This window comes from Misgurnus anguillicaudatus, chromosome 10 (genome assembly GCF_027580225.2).
Source record: "Misgurnus anguillicaudatus chromosome 10, ASM2758022v2, whole genome shotgun sequence".
In the NCBI taxonomy this organism is placed as follows: domain Eukaryota; kingdom Metazoa; phylum Chordata; class Actinopteri; order Cypriniformes; family Cobitidae; genus Misgurnus; species Misgurnus anguillicaudatus.
In genome coordinates, this window is record NC_073346.2 from 33,505,037 (window position 1) to 33,525,974 (window position 20,938).

At 35.9% G+C, this 20,938-nt stretch overlaps 2 protein-coding genes across 3 annotated transcripts; both read right to left on the reverse strand.

Annotated features, from left to right (window-relative positions):
- Nucleotides 1-1,864: 1,864 nt before the first annotated feature.
- Nucleotides 1,865-8,358, reverse strand: herpud2 (HERPUD family member 2). Its single transcript, XM_055211032.2, has 9 exons — nucleotides 8,204-8,358; nucleotides 6,362-6,741; nucleotides 4,265-4,342; nucleotides 4,012-4,116; nucleotides 3,792-3,940; nucleotides 3,586-3,711; nucleotides 3,026-3,349; nucleotides 2,818-2,920; nucleotides 1,865-2,289 (listed from the first exon to the last, which is right to left on the reverse strand). Exons 2-9 carry the CDS (start codon nucleotides 6,506-6,508, stop codon nucleotides 2,113-2,115), a joined length of 1,209 nt encoding a protein of 402 aa, XP_055067007.2. The 5' UTR covers nucleotides 6,509-6,741; nucleotides 8,204-8,358; the 3' UTR covers nucleotides 1,865-2,112.
- Nucleotides 8,359-14,599: 6,241 nt separating this feature from the next.
- tbx20 (T-box transcription factor 20) lies at nucleotides 14,600-20,789 on the reverse strand. Of its 2 annotated transcripts, none has more exons than XM_055211034.2 (8): nucleotides 20,014-20,789; nucleotides 18,822-19,056; nucleotides 18,309-18,473; nucleotides 17,809-17,917; nucleotides 16,919-17,077; nucleotides 16,562-16,638; nucleotides 15,356-15,471; nucleotides 14,600-15,269 (listed from the first exon to the last, which is right to left on the reverse strand). In XM_055211034.2, exons 1-8 carry the CDS (start codon nucleotides 20,138-20,140, stop codon nucleotides 14,929-14,931), a joined length of 1,329 nt encoding a protein of 442 aa, XP_055067009.1. In that variant the 5' UTR covers nucleotides 20,141-20,789; the 3' UTR covers nucleotides 14,600-14,928. The 2 variants fall into 2 exon arrangements, with proteins under 2 accessions (XP_055067009.1, XP_055067010.1); XM_055211035.2 differs by having other exon boundaries at nucleotides 15,356-15,468; nucleotides 20,014-20,782.
- Between the last annotated feature and the right edge of the window lie 149 nt (nucleotides 20,790-20,938).

A 20,938-nucleotide genomic window follows, 5' to 3' on the forward strand; every position in this document is an offset into this window, starting at 1 on the left:
AATCCGATGGTTCACCACTAGGGGGAGTTGATCACAAATGACCAGTGTCTTAAAATCTGATCGCGTCCATTGATTTAATAGAACGTTTGGGTATACCAACATGGCGGCGCGGTGGCTTCACAGTTGTGACGTCATGCGCAATCCAGTCATTATATAGATCAGTGGAGTATACTCGAAAAGCTGCGCGGACGCGTTCGCGCGCGAGCCGGACGCGGACGCGGAAAAAAAGTATACCCGGGCCTTAATATGTTTAGGTGAACTCGGGTCAGTATTATTATTTATTAAGTTCATAAAAGATATATCCTTCTGACTAATAATACTACCATTTTGTCTACTTTTTGTTTATACACAGATTTAATGACAAAAATTTGCATAATTAAAAAAGAAGTTGTTAATGATTTGTTTGCCCTAAATAAAATTAAAACACATAATACGCGTTTAACTATGTCTTAATTAAGTTAAAACATTTTTAAACATATTTTAATGAAAATATTGCTATTATTTTGTAAAAAAAAATAATTGTAAAATGTTTGGACATATCTGCTTTTACACTCTTTTGACTAGCAGGGGTCGCCAGCGTGTGTGGTGTTTCGAACTGCTTCGAAAAACTGAATCAATTTTCGAAGCAATTGGTTCAATTGATTCGAAGCTTCGAAAAGATTCGTTTCTCCCATCACTAGGCATACGAAAATGGCATTCTGGGAAATGTATTCTGTAAATGAGCGCTTATCGCGAAAGCTGAAAAGAAATCTTTTTTTACAAAAATATTATTATAAAATTATATTTAAAAAAAATCTAAGCCTATTTTATTACTAATCATCTTATAATCACTAAATACTCGTGCAGACGTGCAATAAATCTACCCCCACCATGGATAATCTACCATCTGAGTGGAGGAACAAGAGTGCCGCAGGGATGACTTATTTTTGTAGGCCAACCCGGAAGTTGGTTCGGAATTTTGAAGCGTAAATGCGTTACTAAAAATAAAAAGCAGAATTTTAATATTCATAAAGGTTGTGTTTATCTGTGAAGACAAACACCTATGTGTCAGAAACTTATGTTAAAAAAGCGCACATTTTTTTGCGATAATCCAAAGTCTATGGGAGAAAAATAAATGTGCTTTTTTTACGAGGGAACTATCCCACCAACTTCTGGGTTGGCATACAAAAATACGTCATCCCTGCGGCTTCCCATCGATGGCGTTTCTTGCATGGCCCTCTCCTGGCCAGTGGTGATCAACCAAGTCTGATGTGTAACTTAGCCTGTCCATTATAGGTTTTGAGCTGAAATCAGTTTAGTATTATAGTGAAAATGCTTGCATATACAAGTTAAAACTGAAAAAAAGCATTGAATGTGTAGTGTTCAGAATAATTTGAATAGATTAATTATAAAATTTAGCAAAAATATTTTCTTTTTGTAAAAAATGGGTTAATAAATGGGGAGACCTGGCATTACTCTGACCTTGTATGTACGTCTTTATTTCTTCACTTGCTTACACAATTTAAGAGGATAGACCAACACAACTAAACTTTCCCTTAAAACCTCATCATGAGGCATATCCTTTTGACAACTTTCCAATTTGACCCTGGTCTCTCCCATAACAGATAAAATCTTTATTGAGTAAAAAATCTTAATATCTTTGATAGACTATACAATTTATGTTGTGTATTGTTATGAATATGTCATCACTGCATTGTCATGTATAGTTTACAGTACCTTTAGCAGCGCTTGTGCCTGTAATACAAATCATTGCAAATATACAGAAGAGGACTCACATGTGCATTTCCATGGTCCTACATGTTAAAATATCAAGGTTTGGATTATTATTAAATTACCTTTATACTCATAATCATCATATATTACCTTTAGTTTTTGGATCAATTTATTTGTGTTATTTTTTTACAATGAATTTACTCAACCCGACTCAGAAGGCAGGAAGAGAAACGTTGGCAATGGCATAAGGGACCAATTTGAATACCATTGAAGCAGCATTACAGACTTGCCAAACATGGCAGAACTTTGTACTTGTTTATTTTTCTTATTTATTTTTGCAGTCTATTGTCTTGTTTTTTGCTTCTCAACTGTGCAACAACTACATGGAAAGGTCTGAGTTCAGTTGGCAGCTTGTGGAGGTCCCTCAGGGATGAGAGAAGTGAAAAAAGTGCTGATGAACGACCATGCAGTCGACAGGAAGCCCGCCTGATGCAGACCACCGTTCGTGGGATCTTCAGGACCTTCCTCTCCACTGTCCCCCTCATCGTCTTCCATCCCCTCATCCATCATTCGTTCCTGTGGTGGAAATAAGTTTAAAAATTTTGGTCATGGGTAAGTTTGCTTAACAACTGCTGCTTTGGCTCATGAGTGCTGCTGGTCAAACATATCTTTAATGCACATATTAAAGGTGCAGTGTGTAAATTTTAGTGGCATCCAGTGGTGAGGTTGCGAATTGCAACCAACGGGTCAGTCCACTGCTCACCCCTTGCTTTTAAAATGCATAGAGAAGCTACGGTAGCCGCCACCAGAAAAACATGTTATAGGTCGGAGACAACTTAGTAAAAAAGTTTGTCCGTTAAGGGCTTCTGTAGAAACATGGCGTCACAAAATGGCGACTTCCACGTAAGGGGACCCTCTGTGTATGTAGATAAAACGTCTCATTCTAAGGTAATAAAAACATAACGGTTCATTATAAAAAGGTCTTTATACACCCCTGTATATTATTTAGCATTTCTGTCAAGAGGTCCTTCTAAAAATTACACACTGCACCTTTAAGTAAGTTAGTAAAGTAATTCATACAAACAACTTTAATCAAGTGTGTACCATCTCTTGCATATCATGATTTTGCTCAGCCTCATCTTGTGGACCGTCTTCAGCTCCTGGATTCTGCTGATCTGCTCTAAATGGAAACCATCCTGCCTGGTGCCTGGGGTATAGAAAAAAAACCCTGAGTATTATTGCGGTGCATTTCATAAAAGTGCTAACAGTAGCTTCTCCTATAATAAGTTGCTTTGTCTGGAATGTGACCTACAGATAAACCAGCAGCATGGCACCGATCACCATGACGAAGCGCCCGAAAGAGGAATAGAAATAGACAATGCTAAGCAGGATGGCGGCACGTGACACTGTGTACATCCAGTCCAGCCAATCCCGGTTTAACTCGTCGTCGTTCAACATGGCTCCTCCCTGAGCGTTCAGCTGGATGTTGGGGTTGCCAGGGCGATCCTCTGGGGCGGGGTTTGGCCCCATAGGGGCTGCAGGTTGGTTAGCCTGAGCTGGCTGAGTGGGAGGGCCAGTGCTGGGAGTCGGAGAAGAGGCAGCGCTGGATGCCCGAGATGCTGCCATGGCTGCTTGACTTGAGGAAATCAAAACATAGGCAAACATTGTACCATATTTACAATATTAAGCTGGAAAACTAGTAGGATGGGACTTGATGCATCTATCTGCATTTTATATACAGTATATGTATAAAGTAACTTTGTTATCTTAAATATGTTATACATACTGCAACTGAAACCAGAAAAAGCTAATCACTAACATCTTAAGCAGCCTATCCACATGTTTTTAAACGACTAGAATGTGGTAACTTACTATTGCACGTAATAATGGCGAGCGTACATCTGCTGCCACCAAAACATTTGTATCGGCATGTACATAGGGTGGGCAGGAAAGCCTACAGAGGGACCACCTTGCATGGGAAGAGGCATTCCTTCAGGCCTGAGTCAGATAAATAAGTATTACAAACAAAGACCTCAAAACTCGTCAAAACTGCAGGATGGTGATACTGGTGTGACTACCTCTGGATCACACCAGGGGGGGCTGGATTTAAGCCGTGTGTGTGTGCCGGGTTCCCTCTGTGCCGCAGACCGTCAAAGACTGCTGGGGTACCTGGACCATCCTGACTGGGGGTCGAGGCTGAGGAGGATGGACCAGCACCGTCTGAAATCTGAAACAAACACTTACATTAATGTATTTGACATACACACCCAAGTAACTTACAGTGCATATGGCACTTACTGAAGAACTTGAATCAGAGGTGTTGGTCACAGGGCTGCCGAGAGTGGGAGATAAAGGTGGACTTCGTGAAGCACACACCAGGTGGACCATGTGATATTCATCTTGCTGTTGGGGTTAAAGAAATCCAGTGATTAGAATTAAGTCTTTTGCTTTGGTCAAATGCATAAAAATATAATTCATCATCAGCCGTGTTGCAAAAGTATACATGTATAGCAAAGTTAGTTTGGTTGATGAAACAAGATCAGGACAATACCTTTCTTAGCACATCCCTTAACTGCAAGTGATCCTGCAGGAGCCGTCCAGAATAGACAAGTCTCTGGTCCTTGGATAACTGGAAGAGGGATTATAAACATGGACGTAATGAAGCTTGTCTAAATTTGAATAAATGCAAGACGTGGCTTGCACATCAGTTTATCATGAGAAAGATTATAATAGACTATTCAGTGATGGTAGTAGTAATAATACATAATACATAGTAGGGATGGGCAATATAAACGATATGCAATATAAACGATAGAAAATTGGCATACGATAGAGATTTTAAATTTATTGCACTATCGCGATAATACGCGTTGATGACATAATCTACCCGCGAACTTTAGAGCCAAGAGCTGCAGCCGAATAAACATGGATGAAAGCGTCAGCGAAACAGAGGAACTCGTGAAAAAGACCGATGCAACATCTATTTTTTGGATTCAAGCCATAAGTTACATAAGTTAACTGCTGCTCCATGAGCGAAATTGGCATTATGGTCTAGTAATTGTGAAACATGTTCCAGCTAAAAGAGACTAATCTGGCCATAACAGTTTACTTTTACTTACTTTTTTAGCAGTTTGGCTTTTGTAAGGGTCTATATAACCTGTTCTGAAACGAGTCTATTGAAATTATTATATCGCAATACATATCGCTATCGCAAGAGGCTGCAATGTTTAACGCAATATGGATTCTAGGCCATATCGCCCATCCCTAATACATAGACTGCCCAGATCTCCATGTGACTCTCAGGCAAAATACCAACGATGCCACACATTCCTGTAAAGCAGGTGGCATCTAGCTTCCATCTCCTAAACTCAGCAAACAATTTAAAGGCTTGCTATAAAGAAATCCCTTCTCTGTTTTGTTAACCGGGTTGTTTCAAAGTGATTTAAATCCTTCACCTAACATCGGCTAAAATGCTATGCTACATAACAAAAAATGATTTAAAGGGATAGCTCACACAAAAATGAAAATTCTGTCATCATTTTCTCATCCTCATGTTCTAAACCTGTATTTATTTTTTCTGATGAACACAAAAGAATATATTTTGATAAATGATGGTAAGCACACAGCGGATTGTAACCATTGACTTCCATATGAACAGGGTTCCCACTTTAAGGGGCGGTTTCCCAAACAGGGTTTAGGCTAATCCAGGACTAGGCCTTATGTATATTAGGTCATTTAAGAAGTTTTTACAAACATACCTTACAAAAAAACACAGGTGTGTATCTTGAGACAAAAAATGTCACCGTTATGTTAAAATTAGCCAGGAACAGGTGTTTTTAAATTTAAGCAACTCAAATATGCATTTTAGTCTGGGACTAGGATAAACCATGTCTGGAAAACCACCCCTAAGTCAAATTTCAAATTCCCTGACTTTATCCTGATTTTCACTGACTAAAAAGCAGAATTTCCATGAACTATGTCCGTAATGCAGTGAGCCTGGATAATGTAGTGTGTACACCTAAAATTTAGAAAAATTTAGCATAAAAAGGTGAAATAAATAAACAGTGCCAATAAACAGCTGTTTAAATTGTAATCAGTGGAGGCTTGGACCCGGAAATGATATTCCCTTACGTCATAAGTTAAGAAGTGAATTACATTTTGATAAATGGAAACAGACATTTAAAGCAAAAAACACAAATCCCTGATATTACCAAAAAAATTTAATAAAATTCCCTGACTCCTAATGTGTGGAAAAGACATTTTAAAATTAATATTCCAGAAATTCCATGACCCATGGGAATCCTGTAGGAACAACAAATACAATGGAATTCAATGGGTACCATCAACTGTGTGCTGTGCTTATCATCATTTATCAAAATATCTTCTTCTTTATTTATCACAATTCTTTCATAATATTTGTTTTTCTACTATGGAAGTCAATGGGTACCATCAGCGTGTGCTTGCCATCATTTGTCAGGATATCTTCTTTTGTGTTCATCAGAAAAAAATTAATTCATAAAGGTTTAGAACAACACGAGGATGAGAAAAGGATGACGGAATTGTAATTTTTTAAGTGTACTATCCCTTTAACAAACTCGTTTTACAATAAAGCAATAAACCTATAATTAAATTATAAATACATACTCACCGGCTTGCTAGGATAAACGTTGGAGATGTGTTTTTTCAATTTCTCTACAGTCCAATTCAAAAAACAATATATGGTCTGGTCATCATATTTCTGGTTGGGCGCCTTGATGACAAGAGTGACGGGGCTGTCAACTGTACCCTGGTCCATGTTTCATAATAAAACAGCTTTGATCTTTAAGATGCTGGTAATCACACAAAGCACAGCTCCTGCACAAGGCCGGCGATATTTTTCCTCATCAGATCAAACTCATGACTGATGGCAAATTGTAAAAGCGTCCTTCATATTCCTTTCCAGGCAGTTTCTGCACTCAATGACAGTCATGTAACTCTTAACTTCAGTAGGACAGACGTGGCAAAGGCAAGTGGGTCCACCTTGTCAACCTAGGAGAAAAAACAAGAGGAGACGTCTGGTAAATGAAAAACAGGACACTTCCTCAATTATCTATATAAAAGGGGGCATATCATAAAAATCTGACTTTTTTATGTTTAAATGCTATAATTGAGTCCCCGGTGCTTCTATCAACCTAGAAAATGTGAAAAAGATCAATCCAGTAACTTAGTTTTGGTAAACCATTCTGTGCAAGCTTGTGAAAAAATAGGTTATTGAAATATGGATCCCCTTGGGATGTCAGAAGGGGGACTTATTATAATAATACCGCCCCTTAATCTACACTATCCAACCACGACACTGCTTTTAGTGCAGAGAGAGAGAAAATAATTGACAGCACAATTGAGTTTCAATTTCAACAAACCACCACACTCTCAGAAGAAAGGTACATGAAGGTACAAAAATGGTCACTGGGGCGATACCTTTTCAAAAAGTACACTTTTGTACCTAAAATGTGCATATTGGTACCTCATATGTACACATTTGGTACATTAGAGATGCATAGTGTTACCTCAAAAGTATATCTATACCAAAATGGTACATATTAGGACTTTTTTTAAAGGTACCAACCAGGTGACAGCATTTGTACCTTTATTTATGAGAGTGCATCATGCCAATTAGTGTTTGCATTTCATTAGCTCATTTGCATTTACAAGGACACACCCCAAAACGGCACATTTTTACTCACACCTTCAAAGTGGCAATTTTAACATGCTATAATAAATTATCTATATGGTATTTTGAGCTTAAACTTCACATACTCTGAGGACACCACAGATTTATTTGACATCTTAAAAAAGTCTTGTGAAATGTCCCCTTTAAATCAGACGTAGTATATGTAGCATACTAGCACTGCTTGGTAGAAACCTACATTAATGAGATTACCTTCTTAACACCGTACACAAAACAGCAAGTATGTACTACATATGCCACATATGCATTCAAAGCCACATAACAATATGTAAATTATTCATTTAAGCAGCTGTATGAAAGCCACATCTAAATTTATAAAGCTGAACTTGCTCATAAAATGACATGTCGCATTTGCATGAGTATTCTTGACATTTATTTTATGTAATGCATATACAAAAATAGATTATTGATGAGGAAATAGGTCGTAACAGAATACTGTATATAGTTCGTGACAGTTGTCAAATCTGATGTAAACAAATATTAAACTAAATACGACCTACATTCATCTTAAACTTCGCCTTGGTCTAACTAAACTTATGAGAAATTTCGATAAGAAACTTTGGGTAAGCTTTTTACTAAAACAATTCAGCGTTAATCTAAGTTAAATATTAAGAAAATAAACAAACAACAGGCGACCACTTAGCTCGTTAGCTACTTAATTAGCATCAGGCCAAATATCGCATACATGTAAAATATAAGAGTCTGCACTATAAAAGACAGCACTTTAAATGTATGTTAAGAGAAAATAAACACTATACGCACCGGTTTACAAATTTCGCAACCCCAAAGATTGTTATCGTGTAAAATGGAGTCGGGTGTAGTTCCGGAAGTGACGTCAGAAGAACATAGCGGACAGTTCCGTGGTTCTGTTCTGTACATTAGGACACGGGTTTTCAAACTTTTTGTGTGTGTGGACCACTATTTGTAATCAAGAATTTTCGCGGACCACCTCATAATACTCATGATAAAATATGTCTACACAAAGTCCTGAATTTATCTGCACCTCTAAATAGGCTTACTAGCACTAAAACTATAACTGCTCATCACATCAGTACATCAGATTCTTGAAACATATTCTTAAAAATATATATTTTTCTTAAAAAAAAAAAAATATTTTATATTTTATTTTGCCTTTACACGGACCACCTGCAGTACCCTCACGGACCACTAGTGGTCCGCGGACCACAGTTTGGGAATGGCCGCATAGGAGATCTGGAAACTCAACCCATATGAGCTGATCTGAGGTCAATTTTAGAATTTCTATCTATTCCAGAAATAAAGCTGTGATGTGAATGTTCCTAGATCAGCGTGAGAATTCCAGTTGTTGTTAACAACAACAACAATAATAATACTTTTATTTAATTAAAATAATAATGGCAAAAAACTCCTAAATAATCATGATAACTACCATATACAGGATTACATATACATTTTGAAAAAACAAAAGAAGAAAGAAATTATTACTATCAGGACTACAATTTACATTTAATTCTAAAAAAAATCTTATTTTGACATGACACAAATAGTTTTCTCCTGTCATAGTAGTTTAAATTAGTTTAAATCATTGGACTAATGGACATACGTGACAGTCATATTTTGGGCTCATCTGCTTGCCTTTACATTACGTCTCTATTAACGCTGTCTATTTTAAGCCACATTAGGCATTCTTCACGTTTTAAAGTATTTAAAAAAGTTATTTATTATTATTAATTATTATCAGCTTGTTTTGTTTATGTAGTTTATAAGATTTGGGCGTGCAACAACGTTTTAACGTAGATAATTAATTTACATTGTAATCATGACGATCAAGGGCAATAATAGAATAATAATAATATAATAAAACATGGTTTGGCAAGACTGTAATGCTGTTTCATTGGTATTTCTTGTGTGTAATTTATAGTAAATATTTACAGATACGAATAGAGCAGTTATTGCTATACCCACCAGAGGGCGCCACAGATTTAAAAACTTGCTCAACACACGTGCATATGTATATTTCTTATGTCTCACAATAAGACAGTAAGATTTGCATAAAAAATGTAAACATATATTAAGTTATTATAGATCATGTCTAGCCTAAAAAAAATCTTTCAGTTTCAACTGTAAAACTAGAGTTGCTCCCATAAATTTTTAAGAAGGCTAATCAAATTGTCTGTTGGAGTCATTTCAGCTTGATTTTAAAATGTAAAAATAATATTTTAAAAGTGAGTTGAATCTTCTATAACGTATAAATTAAAGTTGAAATTATTTTGGTTGAGATAATGTTAAAGCAGGCTATATTTATATTTTATCAGTAAAATATCAATAAAAGCTGTTTTAATTTGGATATACGTCAAAACCCAAAAATCTCATCTTCATATTTTTGTTTTTATTTTAACTTATTTAAAACACATTGCTTGTAACAGTGTGTATGATCTTTCTCTAATTTAATGAATGTCACTGAAGCTGACGTCGTTTTGACGTAACGCTTTTACTTACTACTAGAAAAACTTACAGGAGTCTGAATTTTACTGAATTAAGTTCTCTTCATTCCAGTGCTCAGCTTTTACATCCAATAATCCATCCAGTCCTATACACAGACATTGAGGTGAGATGGAGACAAAGTAGAGCATCATGCACTTCAGTGCCTTCAGAAAATCTCTAATCAAATGAAGATGGATTTTGTTGGGTTCATTGTAACAACACAATTAATTATGCATGACAGAGACATTTATTGGGCTCATTTCACCCATGCTCCACTAAGTAACTGTGCAAATCGGGTTACACTGCCTTTTCTCAAGGTAGGACAACTCTTATCAAGAGAACAGATCTCCAATGAGTGCTCTGTCTTTCAGACAATGATTTCATCGTGGCTCCGTCGTTTGTCGTTGCTTTTGTGCAAGTTTATTCTGCTCAGAGTTCTTCAAAAAGTATAAAACAGCTTTTTAGTGGAGAGTATAAACAGAGCAACAGTTCACATAATGCTTCAATATAACACGTAAGAGCATCTTCAGCAAACCCACAGCATCAACCTTTAAACTCATAAGTGGCACTCAGAAAATGTTTATTTGCTTCAAGTAGTTTGTCCGCTCTTGAATAAATAAAAAGAAAATAAATAAATACGTTACAAAACAATTACAATTTAAACACAATCTCATGTCAATTCGTATGCAGGCTTTTTAACCAGGTGGCAATAATTCATATTAATTAATGAAAACATTCGTATGTTTTTATACCCTTTGCTTTCGCCCCTGTGACGTTAGGGTTTTAATATTGTTTTTGTCCTTCTAATCGTACATTTTTGTATGATTTACTTCGTACGAATATAAACGATAGGGTTTTAATATTGTTTTTGTCCGTCTAATAATGGTACATTTTTGTATGATTTACTTCGTACGAATATAAGAATTAGACAACTCGTAAAATAAGTAAGATCAGACTGGGACTCGTGAATTCAGACTGTGTCTGACTCAGGCTGTATAATTTATAGTAAATTTGAAGGGAGATGTGAACCTTTAAATGATAACATTCGGATAACCAAAAATATATAAATGTTTTCCTCAACAAAACAACAAAAAGAGCTTACATTAAAAAAAATCTGGATTGTTTGAAAATATGAACAAATACTGTTGTTAAATTTTAATTATATGCTGGGTTGTTTCAATCCAAAATGCTGGGTAGCAGCATCCCATGGTACAAGATAGGTTAATGTATTTAACCAAACGTCTGAGTTTGTCAATATTTTAACGCACCATGGACTAAAACAATCCAGCATTATTTGGAGTGTATGAAAATATATCACAAGCAGTGCAGAAAAAAGAAAATGTAATTTACAAAATGGTAATTGGTGCATTTTGTAAAAGGCTTACTAAATTGTTACAATTATTGAAATGATTTTAAAAGATCACAAAAAAAGAAAAACATGCAAAATTGCAAGAAATTACATTAAATAGCTGGCAGTATTCACTGTGTAAATTACACTCTTATTCCTCAAAATGGACTCGGTGGTAAACTGTTCTTCTCAATTTCTTTTGCCATACCTCAGGCTGCCTCTCCCCTATCTCTTTAATCCAATCACCCTCTCACTGGATGTTATTTATTTGCTTATTTATTTATTTTCAAAGGATGTAACTGATTTTTATCATACGGTAGAAGTGCCTTTTCTTCCTGGTGAAACGGTGACTAACGACCTGCTATCGATTTGCTGGCTTCTCTATGAAAGCGATGGCTGTGTGATAGAGAGCAGCACATCTTTACATTTAGAATTACGCTACAGATTCCCCAGACATTTCTTTGCTAAAGTGTCTTTACAAACAGAATACTTCACGATAATCTGTGTGTGGTTAATACCATTCTCATGATTTGCGTATAAATAGCACGCAGAGTGAAAAGTCGTGCAATACAAACACCAAATTCCAATTTAGCTTACGTCAGCCCTAATACGGCGCATCTTTTCGTGTCATTTTATGTATTGGTTTCTATTTTTCTGGGTTTTTTTATATTGTCGATTTGGTTTAAGGTTAGAACAACCTTTTGTTACATAAAATGACATCCTAACCCAAACCCAAATTCTTATAAACTCCAAGCGACCTGTTTAAAACAAAAGAAAAGAATCCAATACATAAAAATACACAAATGCGCCAAAATTGGAATTTGCAGGTTTGCACGACTTTTTACTATTTATAAGCACTTCATGAGAATAGTCACATAAGTTTTAGAAACCAAACAATGGTTGCAGGTCATCCATATATATTTTGAAATGCCACATGTTTCTGTTCGTTTTAACAATTGTTTTGAATATAAAATAAAACCTTTGAGCTTAATTATTTGGTTTTAAAGCTGTACAGAAATTAAAGACGGGAGATTAATAACAGTTAGAAACGCAATGCAGAAAAATGCAGAAATGCAATGCAGTTATGAAGGTTTTTCTTGTTCTGAATGAATATTTCGAACTTTTGATATACTGTTTTATTGGCTATTTGTTTATGAAATAATATTAATCATCATGTTAAACCTGCAAACCTGAATGTTACAGTAGAAGAAGTGTAAACCGCATTCCACAAAAATGAAAACCCTCTATTATACGAAAACGGCTATTTGTACTGTAATTATATATATTTATATAGATTTTTTCTTGATATACTTTTTTATGATATATAATTGAACAAATGCATAGAGCATGCAGTTATGAATTTACTGATATGTAATGCACATAAATTATCCATTGTCCTAAATATACGCAACCTCTTTATATAGTACTGTAATCATTTGATGATTAATGCCTTTATGAATTTAAATGCTGTGTTTAATGTTCACAATCTCTCACTGAACATCTCTCTTTCGCAAAAATCTAAAAAAAAAAAAATCTTGCTATTTTTCCAACTTTAAACCAAATTTAAAGGTGCATTGTGTAACTTTTAGAAGGATCTCTTGACAAAAATGCTATATAATCTACTTAACTATATTATCAGTGGTGTATAAAGACCTTACATAATGAACTGTATTGTTTTAATTACCTTAGAATGAGTAATTTTTATCTACATACAACGCAGGTCTCCTTACATGGAAGCCGCCATCATGTTTCTACAGTAGCCCTAAAAGGACAACCAGTCCTGTGGCAGCTGCCATAGCTTCTTATTGCATATCGAAATTGAGGTTGCAATTCGCAATCTCACCGCTAGATGCCGCTAAAATACACATTACACCTTTACTATTCATTAGAATTTAAAGATTGTGCACCTTCTCAATTGTACACTGATTAGTAGGCCACATAAAAAGTCAACTTTAACTAAAAAAATCACACGCTCACAACAATAGTTTGGGGTGATATATATATTTCTCCTTGTTTACAAATAACATCTATCATTGCTTCAAATATTACATTAGCCATATCATTTTCATAGAGCTGAAATAAATATATTGCACTTAAAAAAAGTCATCGAAACAAAATATTGTTAGATGTCTCCTTACGGTCAAGGTTACATTTGAATTAGAAATACACACAAACAGAAAAAAGAAAAGAAAACATTTGCTAATATATTCCAACTACATGTGTATAGTCTGTTCATAACAAATCAAAGGCTTGAAATGGTGGGTCATGAAAAGACAGGGACTTTTAAAATTATGCTGTTTCATCTCAATGGCTCATTATAACATCACACTTCATATGCATATTAAATCTTAATAACAAGCCCTGTAACCATGAACTCTCTCAATATTTTTACTCTGTGGCACCATCTTTGTTTTGAAAATACTGTCAATAAAATAAAATAAAAAACTTGTGCCAACATGAGCATGAGTGTGTATCGTTGTGGTTCAAATGGGTTTCAGTGTAATTATTATTATTATTTTATACAAATAACTTTCACACGCACACACCCACACTTTAGTTCCTTCATGTCCATTATCGCTAAAACAGTTCCTCTGCGATTTAGTTACGGGATGTTGATGAATTGTTGGCGATGTGACTGTATAAACAGCATCACCTTAGCCACAAATCACCTAATTTCCCTTGTTCCCCTGGGGAAAAGCCTATTATTCAAAAGTTAACCAATTATTTACAGGTGTGGACGTCGTCTAAGCTGGCTGTCGACAGTGCAGCCTCGGGCAGACATAGATCCATTTTCAGATGCTTAAGAGATGTTTTCTTTTTCATTACACTGTTACACATCACATTTGACAACCCGCAATCTGTGTCAACCCCTAACTAAACATTTACAGAATGAAGCGTGTACGTATTATACGTACACCATATTATTTTGGCTTGTTGATGGTTCACAGTCGCAGTTCACCACACTGTCAAATGTTTGTTATTTTAACAAAATCATTGACATTCGTAGTTTATCTTGTTATGTTTAGTTCAACAGAATATTAAGTACATTTGTGCACAGTCAAAATGTCTGGAAAACCATTTGAAATATTTTGACTATACAGATAAACCAACAATGGCATGCCCACCATTTTTGAGTCCACAGATGAAAGTTCAGTCCAATGATGCTCTGAAAAGTTCTGAAAGTTCAGCGCCCCCTAGAGTCAACAATTTAGATATCGCTCCACAGATATCACATCAAGGAGGTTGATTGATGTTAAGGGAAACAGCAGTTGTCCAGTGTTTATCCTTGCTATGTATAAGGTTCTTCCTCATTTAGCTCCGCCCCCTTTTCCTTTCTTGTGAAAGGAGTGAACAAGTCATGAGATGAATCATTAAAGGTAGCATAAACATGTCTGCAAACGAAGACAGATTTTCCATCTCCGAGTCATATCAATGCTTTAAAAACTCATGCTTGGTTTACAGCTCACATCCATTCTGGCTTTTCTTGTCCTGTACGACTGCGAGAAGCAACGTCTCCGGGTTGTAAGGTAGTTTCAGTCAATGTTATTTACATATGACTTTTCCTCATAAATATCGAGAACAAGGATGCGTTCGTGTAAGCGTGTGTTTTTTTGCGTGTATACGGGTGCCGTGTGTCTTCACATGCCAGCAAATTATCGATTTTAAATAGTAGGAATCATACGAACGGAGTCATGACTGTGGAGGAATGACGCAGTCCCTGGATGGCGGCGTAGGGCCCTTGCTGGAAATAGTGGTGGTACCGTGGCATGTGAAAGGAGGGGAAGGTCGGCCCGCTGCCCTGCATGGAGCTGGCCAGGGCAGAGGGGGTAAGAGGCATGCCCAGTCGACTGTAAGGAGGTAGAGAACCCTGGATGGGGTGAGGAAGTGGACTGGCCAGGGAGGCCGCGCTGGTTCCGATGGCAGACAGTGATTGAGGGTGTTGAAAACCCGAAAAACCGGATGTGGTGGTGACCCAGGAGCTGAGGGAGAGGTTGTCTGAAGCAGTGAATGCAGAACCTATGGAAAGCAGAGATATTTGCATCATTTGTATGGCCATGGCAAACGAAATAGTGCGTTGAAATGTTTACTTTATACTGTTGTACCTCTGCTGTGTGCCGAGTGACCTTCTTCACCCAAGGGCTCCTCATCACCGGCGTAAGTCCGAATGGGTGACCGGGCGTAAGAGTGCTTGTGGATCAAGCTCTCAACACTTTCCCTACAACAAAATCAAAAGGGAATTGCCCAAAATAAATCTCTATTTATCCATAAACGGGTTATATGTAAAAAAATAAATGAATAGCATATATTATCTATGCATCAACATATTACGACAAGGCTACAGGAATTATGTATGTAGCATCAAGAAACATAAAATCACCCCCCCAAACATAAAAATCCGTTAACACACAACAAGTGCGCGGAGACGAGCGTGTCTGCTTGCCTTGCAGTATAAGTGCATTAGCTCCTGTTAGATTAGAGCCCTCAGACAGGCCGAGATGGTCTGCATCACAAGAGCCATGCGTCCACATTAGCCTCCCAATTAGGTTAGGAAAGTGCAATATCTGTCAGCAGCGCAATACAAATATGTGTGTTTTTATCTGTGATGCGCTCTCGAGGAGAGGGGCCTTGCAGCCCTACAACTTGGGTGGCTGTTTTCAATCAGTCACCGGGCCCAATTGAATTACATTGTGTTTTAGTGCAGTGCCCGACTCCAGACTAATGCGATTTCTGCAGCTCCCTGAAGATCAATTGATCAGATCTAATTCACAGCCCTTCCAAAGAGAAGAAATAGAGAGACACCGAAAGAGAGAGAAAGAGCGATGCAGGATGCATTTTTGTCTGGTATTTTTGGCAGTGACCCGTGGGTGTACTTTTGCATGGCTCTTAAATGTTTAACTAGAATGCTAATATTTAAATGCCTCGCATAAAGTTGTATTTGCACCTTTTTAAAGGGTTCTTTTGGGTTAAGTGACTCAATGAATTTAAATATGTGTTAATATCCATGTAATTGTTGTGCGTGTTATTTATACATAAATAAATATTTATTAGCAAGTAAAAAGACATCAATACTTACTTAAATATCATAAAAGGATTGTGCTTTGCATTAATTTCTCTTTCTTTGTTTCATTTAACCCACACACACTTATCTAATGAGAGTCTATCTAATGAAAAGCCACTTGTTAATGAATCTGCTAAATGTTTCCCACCACACGCTTCACTACCCAGCACAGCTGCCCACTCATTCCAATCACTCATCTCAATGAAAACGCCACACAGATCAACACATCCAGCAACAGAATTCCTCATACCTCTCAATATCCGTGAGCCTTGAGGAGTCCCTGAAGCCTTTGGCAAAAGGGTTGCTGTCAATTTTCAGTTTGGTTATCTGTAGCAAAAATAGAGAAAGGTTTAAATTAGTCCAGCACCTCATTTTTGTTCTCTTAAGTAATGATTTCTTTAAAATAGGGGTGCCTTGAACAATCGGTGCCTTTTAGCAATTTTATTCAGATAATGGGTAAAAAATCATTGTTAAATTGTTGCAAAATGCTAATTATTTATTAGGTATTATTTAAATAGCTTGCAATAGTCTTGCGCTCTTAACAAATGCAGTACAGGCTTGAGAAGATACCAGTTGCATTACAGTATATAGTGCTGTTTTTACTCACCAGCTGATTCTGGTAGGCAGTGACTGCAGTGAAAACAGTTTCAGTGAAGACAAATGTTCGAAACTCTTCAGACTTCAGATTAAGTAGAGAGGCTGTGTGATCTTTTTTCTTGATGATATGAACTCTGGGCTGATACTTGTGCATTGAGTTAAGGATGATCTGTTGAACAAAATGTTCAGAAATATAACAAAATTAACAGTGTTTTATTTTTATTTACATTTGCCGCCAAACATCTATGTTATATAATATAATAATTACAATAAAAATGGTGCATTTAAATAATTTGAAAAAAATATCAAAAAAATCATAGAATTTTGGTAATGAACTTTATTTAATTAAAGCTTTTGTGTGGCGTGTGTGTAATTTACTTCCCTTTAAATAAACTTCAAATATAAATAATGTATTTTTAAAACATATTTTAAACATATTCCATGGAGAAATGTGTCATTTTGTAATTATACAATATTTTAATATTTGAGAATTATACTCTGATTAATCCATATTGATGATAATAAAACAAAAGTAATATCAGACGCTATAGTTAGTTTTTCACGAAAAGCGTTATTGCGTCCTTTCAACATGTTTTTTCCTTTTTACATCGAAAAAGGCTATAACCCTAACGAAATGTAAATGTTTCTTAACATTTCTCTGTAAATGTCAAAATAAGCGTAGGCTATTTGTAGGCCTACATCACATCACTTTTGTCATATTAACAAAAAAGTGTGTTAAAATTTAATAGCCCACTGGTAGGTTGGACTTAATCTTTACGGAATTACAAACAGGCCTACCCCTTTATAAAGTGATTATTGAAATAATAGGTGGTATATCGTGTTCTTCTGGGATTTAAAATAAAAAATTTGACTTTTAAAATATAACATTTTAGGACTTACATGTCCGTGCTGGTCCAATTCGTTGTTTGTAAGTTTCACCTTTTCGAAAGAAACCATTTGTTTTAATAGCTGTTCCCCAGTAAATGGCGAATCTGGATGTACGTACAACCTGCAAAACGAAAAAAGCTGTAGATCGCACTGGAATATTTAAACCGTATATTTTCAAGAAATAATTACATTAATAAATACAAACAATAAATTATAAATAAATAAATACAATTTAAACCATCCCATATTTTTACATCATCGTCCGGGTTTTTTTTTTTTTTACAAAATTTGGGCTGTTAGAATATTAATCTACTTTATAAATATTGCTTTAAATATTGGCAGAATATAATTGGAAGTGTTTACAACCTTCCGAAATATTTGAAAATACTGACATTTATTAACACGATTAGCAGTTTCTGTAAATATTATTTTCGTTTTCAGTAACAGCTGGTGTAACAATTTTGCAATGATATGTAATAGGCTATTATAAACAGCAAAACGAGGCTTCCTACCTAGCAGGTAAAGGTGGATCTGCCTTTCCTGCTACAAGCCAAGATGATCTGTGGTAGGCGTATCGATATCTCTTATTGTCCACTGGAACTATGTCCATTAATACAATATATTTGGCGTCCGGATCCACTCCGGAAAATGATACACGAATAGTCGGAAACATTCGTCTGTTGAAATAAAAGTACAAAAGAAGCATGTTAATAAACAATAAATATTACTAAATATAAATTCGAAAGTTAAACTGCATCAGAAGAGAGACAAAAATAAATTAAAGTATCCTATTTGCTAAATTAACACACTTTATTATCATATATATTAAGTTAGCTTCGGTCAACATAATACACATCAGATTTTCCAGATTTTCATAGTAAAATATTTTCTTCTTGCTTGCCAATAGGCCCTGTTAATAATTTAAACGTATGCTGAACGAAAATAACCAAATAAATAAATATCCCAGAAATCACTGTTCTGTAGCATCTTAGTAGTTTAAAAACTCAAGTCATATCTCTTTTTACCTTCCAGATTTTGTGATAATCATTTCCGTGCCGAGATCGTGAAATTTGTCCCATAGCTCTTTAGTCTCGAGGCTGCATGAGATTTTGGCCATCTCCTCGCTGGGAACGCCGGGGGTGGTGGGAATCAACGGCTCGGTGCATAATGGAGGAGCACTGCCGCTGAAGTCGCCGTGGGTTTCCAAAACCGGAAGGTCCGCGAGGTTTTGATTGCATGATGACTTTTCCACGAATTGTTCTACAATAAAATAAAACAAAATAATGCAAGAATGAAATATAAGCGCACATATGATTAGGCTACAAAATGGTTACAATCTGAAAGTAACGTTTACTTCATTTAAATCACACAACGTAAATATACAAATAGCATAATACTGTTTACATTACTAGCAATGACAGCGTTGTGTAATTACACTATTACTATAAATGCAATAAAATAACTGCATAGTAACAATTTACAATACCATTCAACATTAAGCCCTGCAACAACAAAAACGAAACCATTAAAATCATATGAATTATCTAAAATAACACATTGTAAAAATGGATTTTATTATACAATCATTGATTGCTGAAAAGAATTCCGTTTTAAAATGTAAATATTAATAATTTGAACAGAGGTTCCTCCAAAATGTAACGTTTTTGTAAAAACAAATATTGCCTTAATTCTTCCAGTCTTACAGTCACTGTCTTAATTCTTATATTTTAAATAAGTATACAAAATAATTTAATATTTATTGAACACAACTATGTTGTGCTAATGTAACGGGCAGCCTTTGGTCTGAGCTTTGGTCTCAGTTGGTACACCGTTAAAATTAAGACAAAAATTGTATAGATCTTTCTTTACCAAGCACAAACACAGAGTGGCCTACATTTTCTTATTATCTAATGTTCTCATTTATTTTAAAAACTGGATGAAATAACTTTCCACTTTAGCCTACATAGAAGCTGCTATTTTATACCATTCATAAAAATAATGACACTTGTACGACCATACGACACAAACTCTACAATGAAAAAGTGCAATTACTTAAATACTAATTTAGATAATATATGCTCCATAAATTGTTTAATGTCAATACTGGTCTAGCAAACCCCTGATGTATCAGACGCCATATTTATATTTTGAGGACATTTTTCTGTGAAACAGTCGCTTTAAAAACTTCCACTCGTATTTTAAGGCTCGTGCTCTTACCCAGCGGTTTGATCGTATTTTCCTCCGACTCCTTGTCCTTGGATTTCCCACTTGACATTAGTGCGGCTATTGAGAAAGCGTTCGCCCTGGATGAGAGCTGAGGTTTTGGGGAAGAGGTGTACTCCATGACGCCAATGCGCAAAACTATTCTCGAAACCAGAAATGTCCAGATGTGACCTCAACGCGACTTTAAAACGAGACGATATTTTCAGTCAGGGCTAGGAGGATTAAAGGCTACACAGGCTGTTGCGTTCGTTACTTCCAAATCGTCTGGGACATCGTGCGTGTAGTGCTCCAGTCACCCCTGAGTTATCATTGTAAATGTTGGACACTTACAAGTACCCCTCATTTCAGGAGCCTCTCAGTAGGAATCGGCCACGACCAATCGCTGTATTGCTGTAAGATCATTGGTTCTTTGGCGTCATCTGCAATGTACTATGCGCACATTTGCCTGTCCTACTATGCTGAAGGCTTAGCTTCCGAATATTATTAAGGTCACGTGATGGACACGGCGATGAAGGCGGCGTGGCTTTTTAATATTAATCATCTTGTTGACTGGACGTCAATGTCACCATCGTATTATTTACGTTAAGCTGCATCTTATCCATAGCAGAGAATCTGTTAACAAAGCAAAAATATAAATAAACTATAGCTTTGCAAATAGTTTTGTAGCTCTAAACACATCGATTATTTATAAGCTTTCAAGTAGACTGGAGAGAATACTGACAACTGTAAAACCTCCTAAAGATGGGCAGTCTTTTTATCACCTGAAATTGAATCATATTAGGTTATATTTAATCATGTATGATGAAAGTAAAATATAAAAAAGCAGGCTATGTATTATTAATTTCAGTCTTTTTGTATAACAGAAACAAAACCTTTGTTAGCTTACCTCATATATTTATATATTTCCAAAAACATGCTT